Here is an 18,646-nt window from a genome sequence, read left to right as displayed (position 1 = left end):
AGGCTGCGAATAACAATGGCGACAGTGCACAACCCTGCCTCACAGAAGATCGCACTTGGAGGCTTTCAGTGAGTTCTCCATTCACAACAATCCGTGTGGTACAGTTTTCGTATGCCATCCTAACGCCATCTAATAGTATTCGGCCGACCTTTGCATGATCTAATACGGCAAACAAAACATCGTGAGAAACGCGGTCAAAGGATTTTGCCAGGTCTAGTTGCATCATCGCCACTCGGTTATCAAATGAGTCACAGCATTCTAGTATGGATCGTGCCACGTGTATGTTAGTGGTGATACATCGCCCTTTTATGCCGCATGTTTGGTGCGTGCCTACGAGCGTTGTTATAACACCCTGCAATCTTTTCGCTAGCACCTTCATGAAAATTTTGTAGTCGACGTTGGTGAGGCTTATCGGGAGATAAGACCCCACCAACAGGCGCTTATCAGGGTCATCGGTTTTAGGAATTAGCACTATGTGGGATTGTGAAAGACAGCGGAACACTTTTTTTTTCATAGCTTTCGTCAACAACCTTCAGCAGAGCCTGGGCTAGTGCAGGTTTGAACACTTTGTAGAAAGCTGCACCCAGTCCGTCAGGGCCAGGGGCTTTACCTGCTGGCAGGGCATCTATTGCATCCTCAATTTCTTTCACGGAAATCGGCTGCTCAAGCCGTGTTTTAACTTCTTCCTCAAGTTTCGGCATAAGTGGAAGGAATTCACTATAGAAGCCCCGTTCAGTTTTTCGCGACTAACAAAGCATATCTGCGAAATGATCACAGATTGCGTTCTTGATTACACTACTGTCCGCCGAAATACCTGTGCTAGTTCTTATTTCTCGTATTTCCTTTCTGCACGCGTATCGTTTCTCGTCTGATAACGCACGCTTTGTTGGTGTTTCCCCCGCCCACAGCTGTTCCGTCCGCGATCGAATCACTGCCGCACTATACTTACCTGTGTCCATTTTTTCAAGCTGGGCTTTGACACCCCTGATCTCATTAACGCATGCGCCTGGTTGGGCGTGTTCTATACATGCCAGGAATTCAAGCTGTTTACGAAGCTCTGCTTCTTTTTGCTTCTCTGCGTATCTTAATTTCGTGCTTTTTTCAATCGCTCTCATTTTCACCCCCTGCTTAAAATCCTCCCATTTTGCAGCGAAGCTCAGCGGTTTCGCTGTAAGTAATATATATATTTCTTGATCTGTTTCGTTAAAAAAGCTCTCGTCATCCAACAACCTAATTAAGTTTCCATAAATGCCAATTAAACCGATTCTTGCTTTGTTTTCTTCCAAAGGTTGCAATCACTAAGGCATGATCACTGAAAGCCCCAGGTTTAACTTCGTACAAGGTGCAAAGTGGTACAAGTTCAGCTGCGACATACAATCTGTCTAATCGAGCAAGGCTGTTGCCCTGACAATGGGTATACTACGTATAGGTGCCATTAGTAAATAAACTTCCAATATCTTCTAAATCATGGCCATGGACGATTTCATTCAAAACATCAGCACTTTTATCACGTACAATTGACTTTCTGGCGCGACTGAAGCTTGGCAAACGCAATTGAAACCACCCAGTAGGATTATCACTTTGTCACTGTTTAAATATAACTCCAATCCTTCAAAAAATAATTTTCGCCCAGTATCTGCGTTTGGTGCACACACACAAATAACTCGGAAATCAAGGCCGCAGTGCAAAAAATCAATGACAAGAAGACGGCCGCTTTGACACGAGAAAATCGACTGTACCATAATACCAAGATTATTGCGAAGAAAAAGTACACAACCACCAGAGGCACCTACGGAATGGCAGACACATGCATCAAAATGCGTACGGAAAGCGGACACCATTCGGTCTGTAGCAACTTCACTCTAAATTTTCGATTCTTGCACGGCGACTACATGTAGGTCGTTATCTAGAAGAAGGCGACTGAGCTGACACTGTCGCTTTCTTGCTCCAAGGCCTCTCACGTTAATAGATGCTACACGCAGTGCTTCACTTATTGTGATCGCCATATCGAAAAAAAAAACACCTTATAAAATGATGTCTGCCCTGGCGCCACACCCCAATACCCTTAGCCCAAAATGACACTCTGCACAACGAACTAAGGAGGCGGTTTCCCCGCCTGCCTTGAATCGACCGAAATGTTAGGCCGCGGCTTCGGGGTAGACCGCCTCAAACCTGGAGTTTTGGCTGGCGGTCCGTCTCCCCCGCTGTGGTCCTGTTGAAGAGTCCCGCTGTTAATGGCGTCGTGGGGGCGTTTTCCGGCCACCAAGGTAACCACACCGGGAAGAATGTCCATGCCCTCAGAGTCTGGAGGAATGCAAGGAGCTTCAGTGTCGGCTGAAGATTTCGCCTCGCCCTCCGACTTGGGCCCGACGTCCTGGTGAGGCGCTGGTTCACGTGTGGTGTCATCCGCCTCAACCCCGGTTTTCTACTGAGGCGGCACCCCCAAGGCAGTATTCCTCTCACCCGCAGCGTTCTCAGTCGCAGCGGACGATATCTCTTCCATATCCGCCTCATCCATGAACAAGGCGGATGCGTCCTGAGCGTTCACGGGCCCTGTCACTTTTGCGTAGGTCAGCTCGCACTGGCCCTCCTCGTGACCGAACCGTCGACAGGCACCACACCTTGGTATACGGCACTCTCAGCGAATGTGGCCGGTGCCGCGGCAGTGTAGGCAGAGCGGAGCTCTCCCTGGCACGACCACAAGGGTCAGCTCGCCGGCGACGCTCACCTGGTGGAGGATGTCGTCGAGCTTTACACCCGGCTTCAGATTCAGGGTCACATGCCGTGTGATAGACCCTTTGTCCACCATGCCCTGCACGCGCCACCACTCGCGGGCGGCGTCGGTGACCTTGCCATATGCCGTAAAGGCGAGCTTCACGTATTCGTCCGGTACACTGTGTAAAAGCCAGTGTACTTTCATGCGTACATCCTGGTTAGCTGGGTCGATAACAAGACACCGACACTTTTTCACTACCAGCTCACCAGAACTGACAATTTTCTTCACGGCGTCTTCATCCTTGAAAGTAACCGGCCACACATGGCTCATCCTGTAGGCTCCGATGGCGATGACTTCCGGTAGGAGCGATAATTCCGCAAGAGCATCGCGGAAATCTTCCACCCAGTAGGGGCGGGCATTGAAATCAGTGCAAAAAAACTGTGTTCACAACAAAATGCGCTGCAGGCAAACTCGGTAAAACTACCTGATAATCACACCCTGCTGAAGAAACAGCGGCAAAATACCTGTTACCGCGGCCCTGCTGGGCCGCTGAAGCCGCTCCGACGGAGCTCATTTCACACACGTCCGCTCGCTAGCGAAGCCGGAAGTGCCACAGGCCACTATACTAACGTGGAGGCGCAGAGAATACTGCAAGCGCTGTTCTGAAATGGCGCAGAAGGCAAAAAATAAAAACTAAGCTCCCCGTTGGGGAATCGAACCCCGGTCTTCGCGTAACAGGCGGGGATACTGGCGACTATACTAACGAGGAGGCGCAGGGAAGACGGCAAATGCTGTTCTGAAATGGCGCAGAAGGCAAAAAAGAAAAACTAGGCTCCCCGTCGGGGAATCGAACCCCGGTCTCCCGCGTGACAGGCGGGGATACTGGCCACTATACTAAGGAGGAGGCGCAGAGATGACGGCAAGCGCTGTTCTGAAATGGGGCAGAAGGCAAAAAAGAAAAACTAAGCTCCCCGTCGGGGAATCGAACCCCGGTCTTCGCGTGGCAGGCGGGGATACTGGCCACTATACTAACGAGGAGGCGCAGGGAAGACGGCAAATGCTATTCTGAAATGGCGCAGAAGGCAAAAAACAAAAACTAAGCTACCCGTCGGGGAATCGAAGCCCGGTCTCCCGCGTGACAGGCGAGGATACTGGCCACTATACTAACGAGGATTTTTTTTTTTATTACCGACTTGGCAACTACAAAGAACGATGAAAAGTCGCATGGAATTAAAAACACAAGTCACTTTCTTACAGGTTTCTTGTAATAGAATGGATTAGGTGACATGAGCTTGTCCAAGACTGGCAGCCAATTCGGGGGTTCAGATTGCCCTCCGAAAACATCACGCGTTTACATTACACTTTCGACAAAATACTGATGGGCTGGGTGCACGACAACATGCTCATGGCGAACATCCATACGCGTTCTCCATACGCTGTGCATACACAAGACCATTAATAAATCACTGGGCACTTCTCCTGGCTGGGCGCAGGGAAGGTAGCGTATGCCAAACGGCGTTATTGGTAAGTCCTTTTTAATAGTACGCTGTAGCACGTCCCACAAAAAAAAAAACCGCATCATGACAATCAAGGAAAATATGCTCTATGGATTCCAGCTTTTTGCAAATTAAACAGTCAGCAGACCAAGGCACAAAAAGGCCTCTGCTTTTCAGCCATGGCTTCACCGGAAGAGTGGCGTTATGCAATTGAAAAAAGAAAGATTTAGCGCGGACGATCTGATGGCCATTCTTTTCACTCTCTTCAACACGTCCCGCTCCGGACCCAAAGCATATACAGCGCGATAAAGAGGCACAGGTAAAAAGGTTTCCAATAAATCTTTGTACAGCCGTTTTCGCGTAACAGTACACATATACTCATTTAAAAATCTCGCCTTCACTATTTGGAAGGACGCGACAACTTCGCGAAGAAAAGCACTTAGAGCCATTGTCCCTGTAGACATAGTCGAAACTACATATTCCGGCAGTGAATCACGCAATCGCACTTGGATTACCGTTCTGAGAAAAACATCGATTTGTTCGCGCAAAAAAAAGAACCTTGTTACAATCTGCTTTAAGTATAAATGTGACAATCCCAGTCGACCATTATGCACCGTATGAAAAAGGTTGCATCGACTGGTACGCTCCCATGTTGAAGCCCACAGAAACGTGGCAAATACCCTATGCAGTTTTTGAACAGAGATCCTTGACATAGATAACACTTGCAGCATGTAAAAAATTTTTGCAACTAGGAACATATTGCAAACGGTAGCTCTTGCGAACATAGAAAATTTATGTCCTCCCCATTTGTTTGTTTGGGTTTTCACTTGCTCAACTTCACCGGCCCAACATTCCTTGCTTTCACGGTAATGCTTTAGTGGCACACCAAGGTAATTGCCTGGCGTTATTGTCCATTGCATACTGGAGAACAGTTCAGGCGCGTATTGCCAGTTTCCATGCCAAAATCCTAAACACTTTGCCCAACTAATTTCACTTCCACTTGCAGTGTAAAAAGCAGTGGTTTCTTTTACAACTTCTTGCACGCTCTCATGGTCAGTACAAAAAACCGCAATATCGTCCGCGTATGCCAAAACCCGAACTTCACTTTGAAAAAAATCTATAACCGCGTATGTTTGGCCTTGTAAGCAATTTTAAACAGAAAGGATCCAGATAAAGCGCAAACAAAAGGGAAGACAGAGGACAGCCCTGCCTTACTGACAACTGAACAGGTATAGGATCGGTTAAATGCTTATTCACGACCAGTCTCGCTGAACAGCACTCGTAAACCATTTTTACGCCCTTTGTAATCACGGAACCAGCATTGACATACTCTAAAACAGAGAACAAAATTTCATGTACCACTTTATCGAATGCTTTGTGGAGGTTTTTGCATCATGGCTACGTGGTCATGCATCGCGTCACAACATTCGAGTACACTCCTTGCTGCGTGTATGTTAGTAAAAATGGTCCTTCCTTTTATACCGCATGTCTGATGTGGGCCTACAAGAGAAGTAATTACACGTTGGAGTCGTCGCCCTAATACTTTCATGTAAATTTTATAGTCCACATTCGTTAGACTTATAGGACGGTAAGACGCTACAGACTGAAGCTTAACATGGTCATTGTTTTCGGGATTAGTACAATGTGTGACATTCGAAAAGACGGAGGAGGTACGCTCTTTTCGTAACATTCACTAATAACTCTTTCCAGTAAAACAGCCATTTCAGTTGGAAAGGCCTTGTATATGGCAGCACCAAGACCATCTGGTCCGGGTGACTTATTGGAATTTAATTCCCCGATAGCGGCCTCAATTTCCTCGGAAGTAATACTTGCTTCAAGTGTCTGCGCAACTTCGTCTTCTACTCTTGGCATCAGCGACAGAAAGTCTTTTCTGAAGCGTTCAATGTCCGGTGTTTTCAGGCTAAACAATTCGCTGTAAAATTCTACAAACGCCCGTTCAATTGTTTTTTTTTCCGAGGTAACTACGTTCTGATAGCAGATTTCTTTTATCTCTTTTGACACTGCGTACCTTTTTTCGTCACTAAGTGCCCTTTTCGTGGGCGTCTCTCCAAGCCACAATTTTTCGCGGCGTGCCCTTATCACCGCACCGCGATACTTCTCTTCGTCCATCACCTCAAGTTTGGTTTTTATCGCTTTAATATCTTGGGCGAACAAGCCAGGCTTAACGCACTCCATGCTAAGCATGTGTTCAAGTGTGGTACGAAGTTCTTTTTCTTGTTCTTTTTCTTTAGGTCGGAGAGTGCATGCTCGGTCAATAGCAGCTATCTTTATATCGCGCTTAAACTGCTCCCATGCTTGTATTAAATCAGAACCATTTTGTAACATATTTTATATATTCTTTAACTTTAGTGGTAAATTCTTCATCCACCAGCAGTTTTTCATTAAATTTCCATAGCTCCCAATTGTACTTTGTTACCTTACTTTTCATGCCTAGAGTAATCATTACGAGGGAGTGGTCACTAAAGCTCATGGGAAGTGTTTGATATTCCGAGCACAAGGGCATACAATCAATGGAAACATATATTCGGTCCAACCTTGCATGACAGCTACCTTGAAAGTGCCTGAACTTTGCTTGGCCTTCATGCGTCAGTATACAGCCAGCATCTTCAAGATCTGCCTCAATAACAATGTCAATAAGTAACTCTGCACTCTTGTCACGAAGGACACGGTCTGTTGTTCTATCTCCCGGTCTGCAGACACAGTTGAAGTCTCCAAGCAGGAGAACACGTCTCTCATGTATTAGGAAGGAATTCATATAGTGAAAAGACTCTTCACGCTCAAACGTTCTAGTCGGCGCATAAACGCAGATTACTCTCCAGTCCAATCCAGAAAAACTGAAATCACATAGCAATAGCCGTCAACTCTCACACGAGAACACAGACTGTACACACTCTATGCAATTTCGGATGAAAATGACACATCCCCCAGATCTTCCAACAGCATGACAAACGCAAACATTATATCTAGAACGATATATTTCAGCCATTTTATCTGTTGTTCGCTTTCCATTTTGCTCTCTTGAACTGCTAGCACATCAATTTCATTTTCCAGCAGAATGCGGTTCAGCTGCAGTTGTCTCCGACGCGTTGACAGCCCCCTCACATTTAGCGTGGCTACGCGCAAGCTAGTGGATAAATTGGTCGCCATCTCAAGAAATTATAAATCGCGAAACATATATCACTCACATCTCTTTGCAGAAAAACAGCATTGCGGTTGATCTTTTTGCACGGGATGACCATTCTTCCTTTTTGGCGAGTCCGTCCGTCGTTCCAAGCGCTGCTCCCGATCATGGACCAGGCGTGTAACGTCTCGACCGGAAAGGGTACTCCCGCTGTGGCGGAGGCACAGGTGACACAGTTCTCCGGTCTGGGGGCACGTTTGGCCTTGGCTTGAAGGACGCCCGGCGAAGGGGGGCCGCGTTCAGTGGAGGCTGTCCGTTTTCCGCTCCTCCTTGGGTTGATTCCTCGTTGACACTGTCTTCGCGCACCCGCTTCACAGGCAAGGTAGAAGCAGCTGGCATCTCAGCTTCAGTGTCCCCCTGTTCCTCACTGTGTTGCGTAGCCGAAGCTGGGCTTGCAGCACTGGCATTGCCGTCTTCTTTCGTGGGTATCTCGGTCCCAGCAACATTCGGCAACGGAACAATCACATCTGACTCACAGTGTCTTTTAAGGGCAGGGGTCTTCTCAGAGGATTCTTCTTTCAGCTCTGCATCCTCAGTGGTTCCACTGCTAGTTTCCTCGGCGTCCACTGCTTCCATCAAGTGCTCGCCTGCCACTTCACTCGGCACGGGGCCGGCAACGTTGGCATACGTGCGCACACACTGGGACTCGTCATGGCCGTAGCGACGACACAGCCCGTAACGCGGCACACGACACTCACGACGTATAAGTCCTTTCCCGCAGCACCGGAAGCAAAGCGGGGCTCTGCCTGGGACGTGGACGAGTGCGACGTCCTCGGCAACCCGAAGCTGATGCGGCAAGTCCTCGATGGTAACGCCCACTTTTAGCTTCAGCGTGACCGTTCGAGTCGTTGAAGCCTTGTCGACACACCCTTGCACTTTCCACTTGTCTCTTGATATTTCCGTAATGTTTTCATAAGCCGCCAATGCCGCTCGCACATCATCGTCGTGCACGCCGTGAAGCAGCCAGAAAAGTTTCAACCTGATCCCTTGGTTACAGGGGTCAATGACCACGCATCGGTGTTCCTTAACTTCAAAAGCTTGAGCTTGCAACATCTTCCCTTTTGCCTCTTCACCTTTAAACGTTACCGCCCATACTTGATTCATTTGATATGCCCCGAGGGCAACCACTTCCGGCAGCAGTGACAGACGAGCGAGGGAGTCTCGAAAGTGCTCCACCCGGTACGGCCTGGCTTTTACGTCGCCGTGCAAAAAAACAGTATGCAAAACACTCGAACCTGTAGGCAGATGCGGTAGAACCAGTTCATATTCCTTGGCAGGCCTTTCCGTGTTCCTGATACCACGGCCCAGCTGGGCCGCTGAATCCGCTCCTTGGGAGCCCATGATAATCACGTTCGTCACGCTCGGTGGCCGGAAGTGGAATCCCCCCTATACTAACGAGGAGGCGCAGGGAAGAGGCTAAGTGCTGTTGTGATATGGCGCATAATGCAAGAAAGGAACAAAAACTAAGCTCCCTGTCGGGGAATCGAACCCCGGTCTCCCGCGTGACAGGCGGGGATACTGGCCACTATACTAACGAGGAGGCGCCGGGAAGAGGCTAAGTGCTGTTCTGATATGGCGCATAATGGAAGAAAGAAACAAAAACTAAGCTCCCCGTCGGGGAATCGAACCCCGATCTCCCGCGTGACAGGCGGGGATACTGGCCACTATACTTTTTTTTTTCTTTATTGCCTGGCTTTGACACAAATACACCGCACTGGAACTCAAAACAACAGGAAAAAAAGGAATAATATATGTACACAAAGGTAGCTAGCGTTGCCTAACACCCACTGAGGGGCAGGCATTGTCACGTTTAAAATTCCTTGAGCACCGTCAAAGGTTCCAGCTTTGACAGCCACTCAGGAGCACATGGTTGCAATTTAAGCACGTCGAGCCATCGCTGCACACTTTCACGGAAATACATGCGGGCTGGCCGTGCATCTGGATCGCAGTGATAACCAGCCATTCGTGCGCGCCATATACTGTGGAGGCACATTAACATAACCTGGTCTAACGGCATATCATCGTGGTTATCCAATGGCAAGTACCTAATGCCATGGGAATCAAGTGGCAACTGTTTTTTTATTGTCCTTTGCAGAACATCCCACAAATATACCCCCTCCCAGCAATGCAAAAACACGTGATCTATTGTCTCTGGTTGTTTGCAGATGAGACATTGGGCCCCCCACGGTAGGAACATACCCTTCTCCTCCATAAATGATTTTACACTCAAAGTACCGGTATGCAGCATAAAGAAAAACGTTTTAGCTCCCGGAGCAACTTGCATTTTCTTTACGCGTTTTAGTACATTACTTCCTGTGCCTCCATAGTATAAAGCTCGGTACAAGGGCACCGGGAACACCACTTCACAAACATCCTTGTATAATGTTCTCCTGTTAACATTACTTAAATACTCTTTCGAAAAACGTGCGCTTAAGAATTTCACACTCAAAACAATTTCCCTAAAGAAGCCAAACAGAGAACCAGGCATACATTGAGTATACACTACGAAATCAGGCAACGCTCGACCAAGTCTCTGTTGACACACTGTGCGCAGGAATGGATCACTGGCATCCCTAAAAAACATAAACCGGTTGACAATCTGTCGCACAAACAAATGACCCAGACCAAGCCCCCCATGCTTCACCTGCCGGAACAAATTTGTCCGAGTGCACCTCTCCCAACTCGAGGCCCAAACAAACACCGCAAAAACTCGATGCAATTTTTGCACATTTACACGGGAGCAATGCAACACTTGCATAACATACCATAACTTACTAATTAAAAACAGGTTGCAAACTGCGGCTCTTGCAAATATTGATAATTGAGCGCTTTTCCATTTCTCCGCTTTTTCACTGGTTTCTTTGACCTGCTCTCGCCAGTATGGCTCGCTTTCCTTGTAAAATTTCAAGGGCACAACCAAGTACTTTGCAGGCGTTGTAACCCACGACACATTAGCGAAAGTGTCGGGGGTCAGCTGCCATTCTCCGTGCCAAAATCCCAGGCACTTACCCCAGTTAACTTTACTCTCTGTGACTTTGCTAAAATGTTTTACCACATCCACTGTCCTCTTTATACTCTCCTTATTTACACAAAAAACCGCAACGTCGTCTGCGTAAGCCAACAATTTGACTTCAGACTCCTGCAGTCGAAAACCATCAATGTCATTGTTTTGTAGGATGCTTAAACACAACGTTTCAATATAAATGCCGAACAAAAGAGGGCTGAGGGGGCAACCTTGGCGCACCGAACGTCGTACGTTGATGGGGGCCCCCAGTGACTTATTGACAATTAATCTCGTAGTGCAGTTACGGTACGCCAAAGCCACTCCCTCTCGAATAACAGAGCCGACATTAACATAGTCTAATATACTTAACAGAATAGTATGTGCCACACAATCAAAAGCTTTCTCCAAGTCCAACTGCAGTAACGCAACACATGCATGAGTTGCATCGCAGCATTCGAGCACACTTCGCGCTTTGTGAATGTTCTGAAAGATAGATCGCCCTTTGATACCGCACGTTTGGTGAGGGCCCACTAGTTCGCATATAACCGTTTGTAGTCTGCCAGCAAGCACCTTCATATAAATCTTGTAATCAACGTTTGTCAGAGCAATGGGCCTGTAAGACGACAACTGCCTAAGCTTATCTGGTTGGTCAGTTTTCGGAATAAGTACTGTGTGCGACGATCCGAAAGACGCAGGCAGTGCCTTCAGTTCATACGCTTCATTAAATAAGGCACACAACAAAGGTGATAGCTGTTCCTTGAACGCTTTATAAAAAGCCGCACTCAGGCCATCAGGCCCGGGTGATTTCCCTGGGTTTAAATTTTCTATTGCCTGCTGCACTTCTTTTTCGCTTATTGGCCGCTCCAGTCTTTCTTTTTGTTCCTCGTCAATTTTTGGCATCGCGTCAAGAAAGGATTCTTTAAAACGGTCCAAATAAACCTCTCGGGACGAAAATAGATCTTCATAATACTCCCGGAAAGCTTTCGCGATTCCTTCGTTATCAGTTTCTGTGCGTCCTGCCCAATCTACCTCTGCCACGTGATTTCGCCTTGCATTTGCTTTTTCTATTCCCAACGATCTTTTTGTCGGCGTCTCATCCATGGCCAATTTTTCCGCTCTTGCACGCACTAACGCTCCTTGGTATCTGTCTTCTTCTATCAAGTTAATTTGTTCTTTTATTTTTCGAATATCCTCTATCCATCTGCCGGGCGCCTTACATTCCTGTTCGTGTAGTTTTGCAAGCAAAGCCTTAAGCTGGGTTTCTGTAATTTTCTTCTCGTACACCAGGCAACTTGATCTGTCAATGGCTTTAATTTTAATCTGTTCCTTGCACAACTCCCACTGTTTCCAGATTTCGAGCCAAGTCCCTGGCCTCACTTTAATCAATTCATTCAATACCACGCGTCTAAAGGCATCATCCTTAAGCAATTTGTTGTTGAATTTCCATAACTCCCAGCTAAATGCATTGCTCCGTTTTTTGGTGCCGAATAAGCATTGCACCAAACAGTGATCCGTGAATGTCATAGGCACCACTCGGTATTCATTGCATGAATGAATCAAATCCAGCGACGCGTAAATTCTGTCCAGACGCGCGTGGCTAGAACCTTGGAAGTGCGTGTACTGAACGGCACGCGGTCCTTCCAAGCAATCAGCCACATCCTCCATATTCCATTCACTTATTACCTGGCATAACATTTTAGTGCTCTTGTCTCTGAATCCGCGTGTGCTGGTTTTGTCTCGAGCATTCAGTACACAGTTAAAATCGCCCAGCAATACTACCTGCCTTTCCGTACTTAACTGCTGCATAACATTCTCGAAAAACACTGTTCTTTCCTCCACACAGTTAGGAGCGTACACACAAATAATGCGCCACTCAACACCGCTGTATACACAATCAGCCACTACACACCGTCCAGAAGAGCATGAGGAGTAGCCCTTTACAACCAGACCAGGCAGCTTTTTGACGAACAATACACACCCGGCCGATGTCCCAACTGCGTGGCTAACAATGGCGTAAAATCTAGCCGTGAAACGTCGCACCATGCTCCCGGTCTCTTCCTCCCCATCAACCTTAGTTTCTTGCACGGCAAGCACGTCAATATCGTGGTCAGTTAAGAGCCGGTGCACCTGGCTCTGCTTCTTTTTGCCTGCCAATCCCCTGACGTTTAACGTGGCTACTCTTAAGGTGGTTTCGGGCGCCATTTTCATCAAGAGTGAAGAGACCGAAAGCATGGTGCTTACCTCTCCCGTCTAGCGCGTTGCTAGACGCCGTCGTTGGATCCATCCCCGTCCGGTGCGAGCGGCTGACCCGGCGGCGGGGGCACTTTATCCGCTGCCCGTCTCTCTGATGATATGTTTATACTGGCCACTATACTAACGAGGAGGCGCAGGGAGGAGGCTAAGTGCTGTTCTGATATGGCGCATAATGGAAGAAAGAAACAAAAACTAAGCTCCCCGTCGGGGAATCGAACCCCGGTCACCCGCGTGACAGGCGGGGATACTGGCCACTATACCAACGAGGCGGCGCAGGGAAGACGGCAAGCGCTGTTCTAAAATGGCGCAGAATGCAAGAAAGAAACAAAAACTAAGTTCGCCGTCGGGGAATCGAACCCCGGTCTCCCGCGTGATAGGCGGGGATACTGGCCACTATACTAACGAGGATTTTTTTTTCTTTATTGCCTGTTTTGAGTTCGCATCAATTCAAAAAAGATCCACGATAATGGTAAAACTCGCAACAACCAGACTTCGGCTGTCACGAAAGGTTTAAAATTTTTTGAGGACAGCCAGTTCATCGAGCACACCGATCCAGTCAGGTGGATCAGAAAGCACCCGATACGTTTCTCTAAGGAGCAGCACACTCTCGATAAAGTTCTCGCGTACAGAACGCGTGTTGACATCTGCATGTTGCACTTGCATCCTTGTTTTCCACAGGCTGTGGAGGCTAAGGACCATGACTAAATCCAAAGGAATACCCTCACTCTCGACTGGAAGGAACCGTATGCCATACGGATCTAACGGAAGGTCTTTCTTTAGTGTTCTCTGGAGAACATCCCAGTGAAAGACTGGGTCCCAGCAATCCAGAAAGACGTGCTCGATTGTCTCTGGTTTTTTGCAAAGGAGACAGTCTGTTGTCCAGGGAACGAATAAGCCTGTTTCATGTAACCAGGTTGTAACAGGTAATGTGTTGGAATGTAGCTTAAAGAAGAACGTTTTTACGGAAGGCCTAACTGGCATCTTTTTCACACGCTTTAAGACATCCTGTCCGGGGCCTCCACGGTGTGGTGCACGGTAAATCGGCAACGGTATCATCACATCCAGAAGATCTTTGTACAGCTTCTTCTTACACACTTTGCTCAAGTATTCCATTGAAAAACGCGCATGCAACATTCTGAAAGACAAGACAACTTCGCGCATGTACCCTTTTAAAGCGCCACTCATATTCTCACCAGAACAGACAACGCATTCTGGAAGCATTTTACACAGTCGTACTTGCATGACCGTCCTCAAGAATTTGTCGTTTTGATCACGAAGGAAAAAAAAACGCGAGACAACCTGTCGCAAAAAGAGATGCACAAGGCCCAAGCCCCCCGCCTTAACAGGCAGAAAGAGGTTGGTTCTGCTGCACTTTTCCCATGTTGATGCCCACATGAAAACGGCAAAGACACGATGAATTTTTTGAATGCTAACACGCGTCGCCGAAAGCACATTCATTACGTACCATATCTTTGCCACAAGGAAAACATTGCACACATAAGCGCGTGAGAACAATGACAACGGCTTGCCCTGCCATGAATCAGCTTTCTCTCTCGCTCTCTCTGCTTGGCCAGCCCAGAATGGGGTAGGATCTTGGTATGATTCAAGCGGCACGCCTAAATACTGGGTCGGCAATTTTGACCATTGCAAACGAGAAAAGTATTCAGGCGTAACATCCCAGTCTCCATGCCAGAAACCGGCACTTTTTTCCCAATTTACTTCACAGCCTGTCTGTCGGCAGAATTTTTCAACAAGGGCAGTAACTTCTTGAATGCTTTCTCTGCTTGAACAGAATACAGCGATGTCATCTGCATATGCCAGCATTTTGACCTGTGCTGACTGCAGCATAAAACCAGTTATACGTTCATTGTTTATGATAGACCGGCAGAGAGGCTCGAGGTAGGCCGCAAACAGTAGGGGTGACAGGGGGCAGCCTTGCCTCACTGACGACAGCACACGAATGCTGTCAGTGAGCTCTCCATTCACAATTATCCGTGTCGTGCAGTTCGCATACACCATTCGAACACCTTCCTCAATCACTCGCCCTATGTTTGAGTGTGTCAATACTTCGAACAAGGCATCGTGCGAAACGCGATCGAATGCTTTGGCGAGATCCAGCTCTATCATTGCCACTCGAGGTCCAATCGCGTCACAACACTCCAAAACAGTTCGTACCACGTGCACATTAGTTGCGATGCTTCGACCTTTAATGCCGCACGTCTGGTGTGGCCCAACCAGGCTCGGTATTACACTTTGAAGCCTTTTCGCCAGCACTTTCATGTATATTTTGTAATCCACGTTGGTGAGGCTTATCGGCCGATAAGAACCCACCAACAGGCGTTTTGCTGGCTCATCATACTTCGGAATCAAAACAATGTGCGAGGTAGAAAACGAAGGTGGGACCTGCTTACGTTCGTATGACTCATCTAGCACTTTAAGCAAAATCTGCGCTGTGTAATCTTTAAATGCTTTGTAGAAAGCAGCGCCAAGCCCGTCAGGTCCTGGCGACTTTCCCATTGGGAGGTCGTCTATCGCACTTTCTATTTCTGTCAAACTTATGGGTCGTTCTAGACGCGTTTTAACATCCTCATCCAGCTTTGGCATTTGGCGCAAAAATTCTGCCTGAAAGCCATTTTTGACTTCGCGTTTACGGCCAAGCAATTCATTGTAGTGTTCTATAAAGGTATTTTTGATAGTAGCAGGGTCACTAGTTACAGCACCTCGGTTGTCAATTTGCCGTATTTCCTTTTGATACGCGTGCCGTTTCTCATCTGACAGCGCTCGCTTAGTTGGCGTCTCCCCCGCCCAAAATTTTTCCGACCTTGCTCTTATCACTGCTGCCTTATACTTTTCAGTGTCAATGTTTTCAAGTTGTCGTTTCAAGGCTTTTATTTCTTCTGCATATCTTCCCGGCTGGATGCTATCCATGCTAAGCAAAAACTCAAGCTCCTCGTGCATTTCTTTCTCTTTTCTTTTTTCCTCATATCGAATTGCGCTTGCAGTTTTGATAGCTTAAAGCTTTACTCTCTGCTTTAGCTCCTCCCACTCAACTATATAGCTTTCGGCCTGCGTCGAAAGTAATTTGTCGAGTTCTTTCGTTGTCTCTCTTACAAAACTGTCGTCCTCTAAAAGCTTCACGTTAAATTTCCACAGGTGCCAGTTAAATCGTGACCTCCGCTGTTTCCTGCCAAATGTTCCAATTACTAAGCAATGGTCACTGAAGCTTACGGGCTTAACGTCATACTCTGTGCACAATGAAGCCAGTTCAACAGAGACATAAATTCGATCTAATCTGGCGTGGCTATCCCTTTGAAAATGCGTGTTTTTAGGGTGTGCGTCGTACTCAGTAAAGACGGTGCTGGCTGTGATCTGTATGGCGCCTGCGAAAGACTGGATTGGGGAACGCTGCATGGAGGCTTTATGCACTCTGAGTTTAGTGTTTCGTTACCCGCCACGAACTCTTATTAGCGGGGCTTTTGTTACTAAACATGGCGGTTAATCTCGATGTAACACTTCGTCTAGCATCTTTAAATGTCCGGGGTTTGGGAGCAAGAAGACGACAAAGTCAGCTGCGACGCCTAATTCTTGAAAATGACCTTGACCTAATCGCTATCCAAGAAACTAAGATTGAAAGCGAAGAGCTCACTGATCGTATGGCGTCGTCCTTTTCTTCTTTGTATGACGTATGCGTCTGCCATTCCGTCGGCGCGTCGGGTGGCTGCGTTTTATTTATTCGTAAAAGTTTAGGCATCAACGTTGCTTCCGTTGTGGCTTCCCAATGCGGTCGCCTTCTTGTTGTTGACTGTTCGTTTTCAAATTATAGTTATCGTGTTGTCTGTGTTTATGCTCCGAACGCGGTGAGCGAGCGCAGAACATTTTTCGAAAGTCTCGAAATGCATCTTAGGTGCGACAAGGTAGTAATATTGATAGGAGACTTCAACTGTGTTTGTTTCGCTCAGGACCACGCAAAAAATTTTCCAGTGAGGGATAAGAGGGCTCAGCTGCTGCACTCTTTAATTAAAGAGTGTAATCTCGAAGACGTTGACTATACTAACGAGGAGGCGCAGGGAAGAGGCTAAGTGCTGTTCTGATATGGCGCATAATGGAAGAAAGAAACAAAAACTAAGCTCCCCGTCGGGGAATCGAACCCCGGTCTCCCGCGTGACAGGCGGGGATACTGGCCACTATACTAACGAGGAGGCGCAGGGAGGAGGCTAAGTGCTGTTCTGATATGGCGCATAATGGAAGAAAGAAACAAAAACTAAGCTCCCCGTCGGGGAATGGAACCCCGGTCTCCCGCGTGACAGGCAGGGGTACTGGCCACTATACTTTTTTTTTTCTTTATTGCCGTGAAACAAAATTACACATAATAAAACACGTCAACTACTCTTGAGCTAACGCGTACGCGGCTAAAATCTTTTCAGGTTCACCAACTCATCAAATAGACATTGCCATTGTGGTGGATCCTGCTGCATCCTGAAAGATTGGCGTATATACACCGCACTTTCAATGAAGTTTTCACGCGCAGATCGTGTATTTATATCTGCGTGACGCACCTGCATTCGTGTTTTCCACAAACTATGGAGGCCAAGAAGCATAATTAAATCATAAGGTGCATCATCGTTCTGCACTGGTAGGAATCTGATACCGTACGGAGTTAGGGGAAGTTCCTTTTTAATTGTCCTTTGGAGGACGTCCCATAGAAAGACAGCATCCCAACACTGTAAGAAGACGTGTTCAATTGTCTCCGGTTTTTTGCACAACAGGCAATTTGTTGTCCATGGGACGAAGATACCTTTTTCATTCAGCCAGGTTTTAACAGGGAGCGTATTAGAGTGAAGTTTGAAAAGGAACGTTTTAGCAGATGGCCTCACGGGCATCTTCTTGACTCTTTTCAAAACGTCCTGCCCTGGGCCTCCACAGTGTAATGCCCGGTAAAAAGGCACCGGCAGCATCACGTCAATGAGATCTTTATACAGTTTTTTTCTGGGAACATTGAAAAGGTAATCAAAAGAAAACCGCACTTCCGGCAACTTGCACGAAAAAACAACCTCGCGCAGGTAGCCAGTCACAGTACCAGGCATGCTTTCACATGACACAATCCATTCAGGGAGCAGCCTCTGCAATCGCACTTGCATCACAGTTCTTAGAAAGGTATCTTTTTGATCACGCAGGAATATAAATCGCGAGACCACCTGACGCAAGAACAGATGTGCAAGGCCAAGCCCGCCCCTTTTAACAGAAATAAACAAATTCGTCCGGGCGGTTTTTTCCCATGTGGATGCCCAAATAAAAACAGCAAAAACGCGGTGCGTTTACTGAATTGAGGTTCGTGAGACACACAACACATTCATGAGGTACCACAGCCTCGAAATAAGAAAAACATTGCAAAAAGAAGCGCGCGAAAACATTGAGAGTTGCCTTCCTTGCCACGCATCCGCTTTTTCTTTCGCTCTGGATGTTTCTTCCATCCAGTGCACGTTGGGATCTCGATAACAATCTAAAAGCACGCCTAGATATCGCGTTGGGAGAGCAGACCATCGCAGCTTACAGAAGAAATCAGGTGTCACATCCCAGTCACCGTGCCAAAACCCAGAGCTTTTCTCCCAATTGATCATACATCCGGTTTGATCACAAAATGTTTGGACGACACCCGTAACTTCACAGATGCTCTTTCTAGTTGCACAAAACACTGCTATGTCATCAGCATATGCTAGCATTTTCACGTGTGCTGATTGCAGCTTGAACCCTAAAATGCGATCGCTATCAATGATAGCCAAGCAAAGTGGCTCTAAATACAGTGCAAAAAGCAGGGGTGAGACCGGGCAGCCCTGCCTTACCGATGAACGTACTGCGATGCTGTCAGTCAGTTCACCATTCACTATAATACGGGTCGTGCAGTTCGCGTAAGCCATTTTAACACCCTCCACTATGACTTTTCCAAGGTTAGAATGCTCCAAAATGGAAAAAAGAAT

General features: G+C 47.3%; 1 protein-coding gene and 2 non-coding genes across 3 annotated transcripts; all 3 read right to left on the bottom strand.

The window, feature by feature from the left end:
• Window positions 1–7,519: 7,519 nt before the first annotated feature.
• LOC146179919 (uncharacterized) lies at window positions 7,520–8,755 on the bottom strand. The gene has a single exon (XM_084580291.1). The coding sequence runs from the start codon at window positions 8,753–8,755 to the stop codon at window positions 7,520–7,522; it is 1,236 nt and encodes a 411-aa protein (XP_084436417.1).
• Window positions 8,756–12,866: 4,111 nt separating this feature from the next.
• On the bottom strand, window positions 12,867–12,940 carry TRNAD-GUC (transfer RNA aspartic acid (anticodon GUC)). The gene has a single exon. It is a non-coding gene; the product is annotated as a tRNA-Asp (tRNA).
• A 3,858-nt stretch (window positions 12,941–16,798) lies between these two features.
• TRNAD-GUC (transfer RNA aspartic acid (anticodon GUC)) lies at window positions 16,799–16,870 on the bottom strand. Its single transcript has one exon. It is a non-coding gene; the product is annotated as a tRNA-Asp (tRNA).
• Between the last annotated feature and the right edge of the window lie 1,776 nt (window positions 16,871–18,646).

This window comes from Amblyomma maculatum, chromosome 9 (assembly GCF_055883805.1).
Source record: "Amblyomma maculatum isolate TAMU_Amacu chromosome 9, ASM5588380v1, whole genome shotgun sequence".
NCBI classification, from domain to species: Eukaryota; Metazoa; Arthropoda; class Arachnida; order Ixodida; family Ixodidae; genus Amblyomma; species Amblyomma maculatum.
The sequence above is the reverse complement of the archived record's forward strand: the minus strand, read 5'-3'. Positions and strand labels throughout refer to the sequence as shown.

Bases quoted from the DNA above. Each gene is read 5' to 3' on its own strand.
- LOC146179919 (XM_084580291.1), bottom strand. From the start codon at position 8,755: ATGGGCTCCCAAGGAGCGGATTCAGCGGCCCAGCTGGGCCGTGGTATC.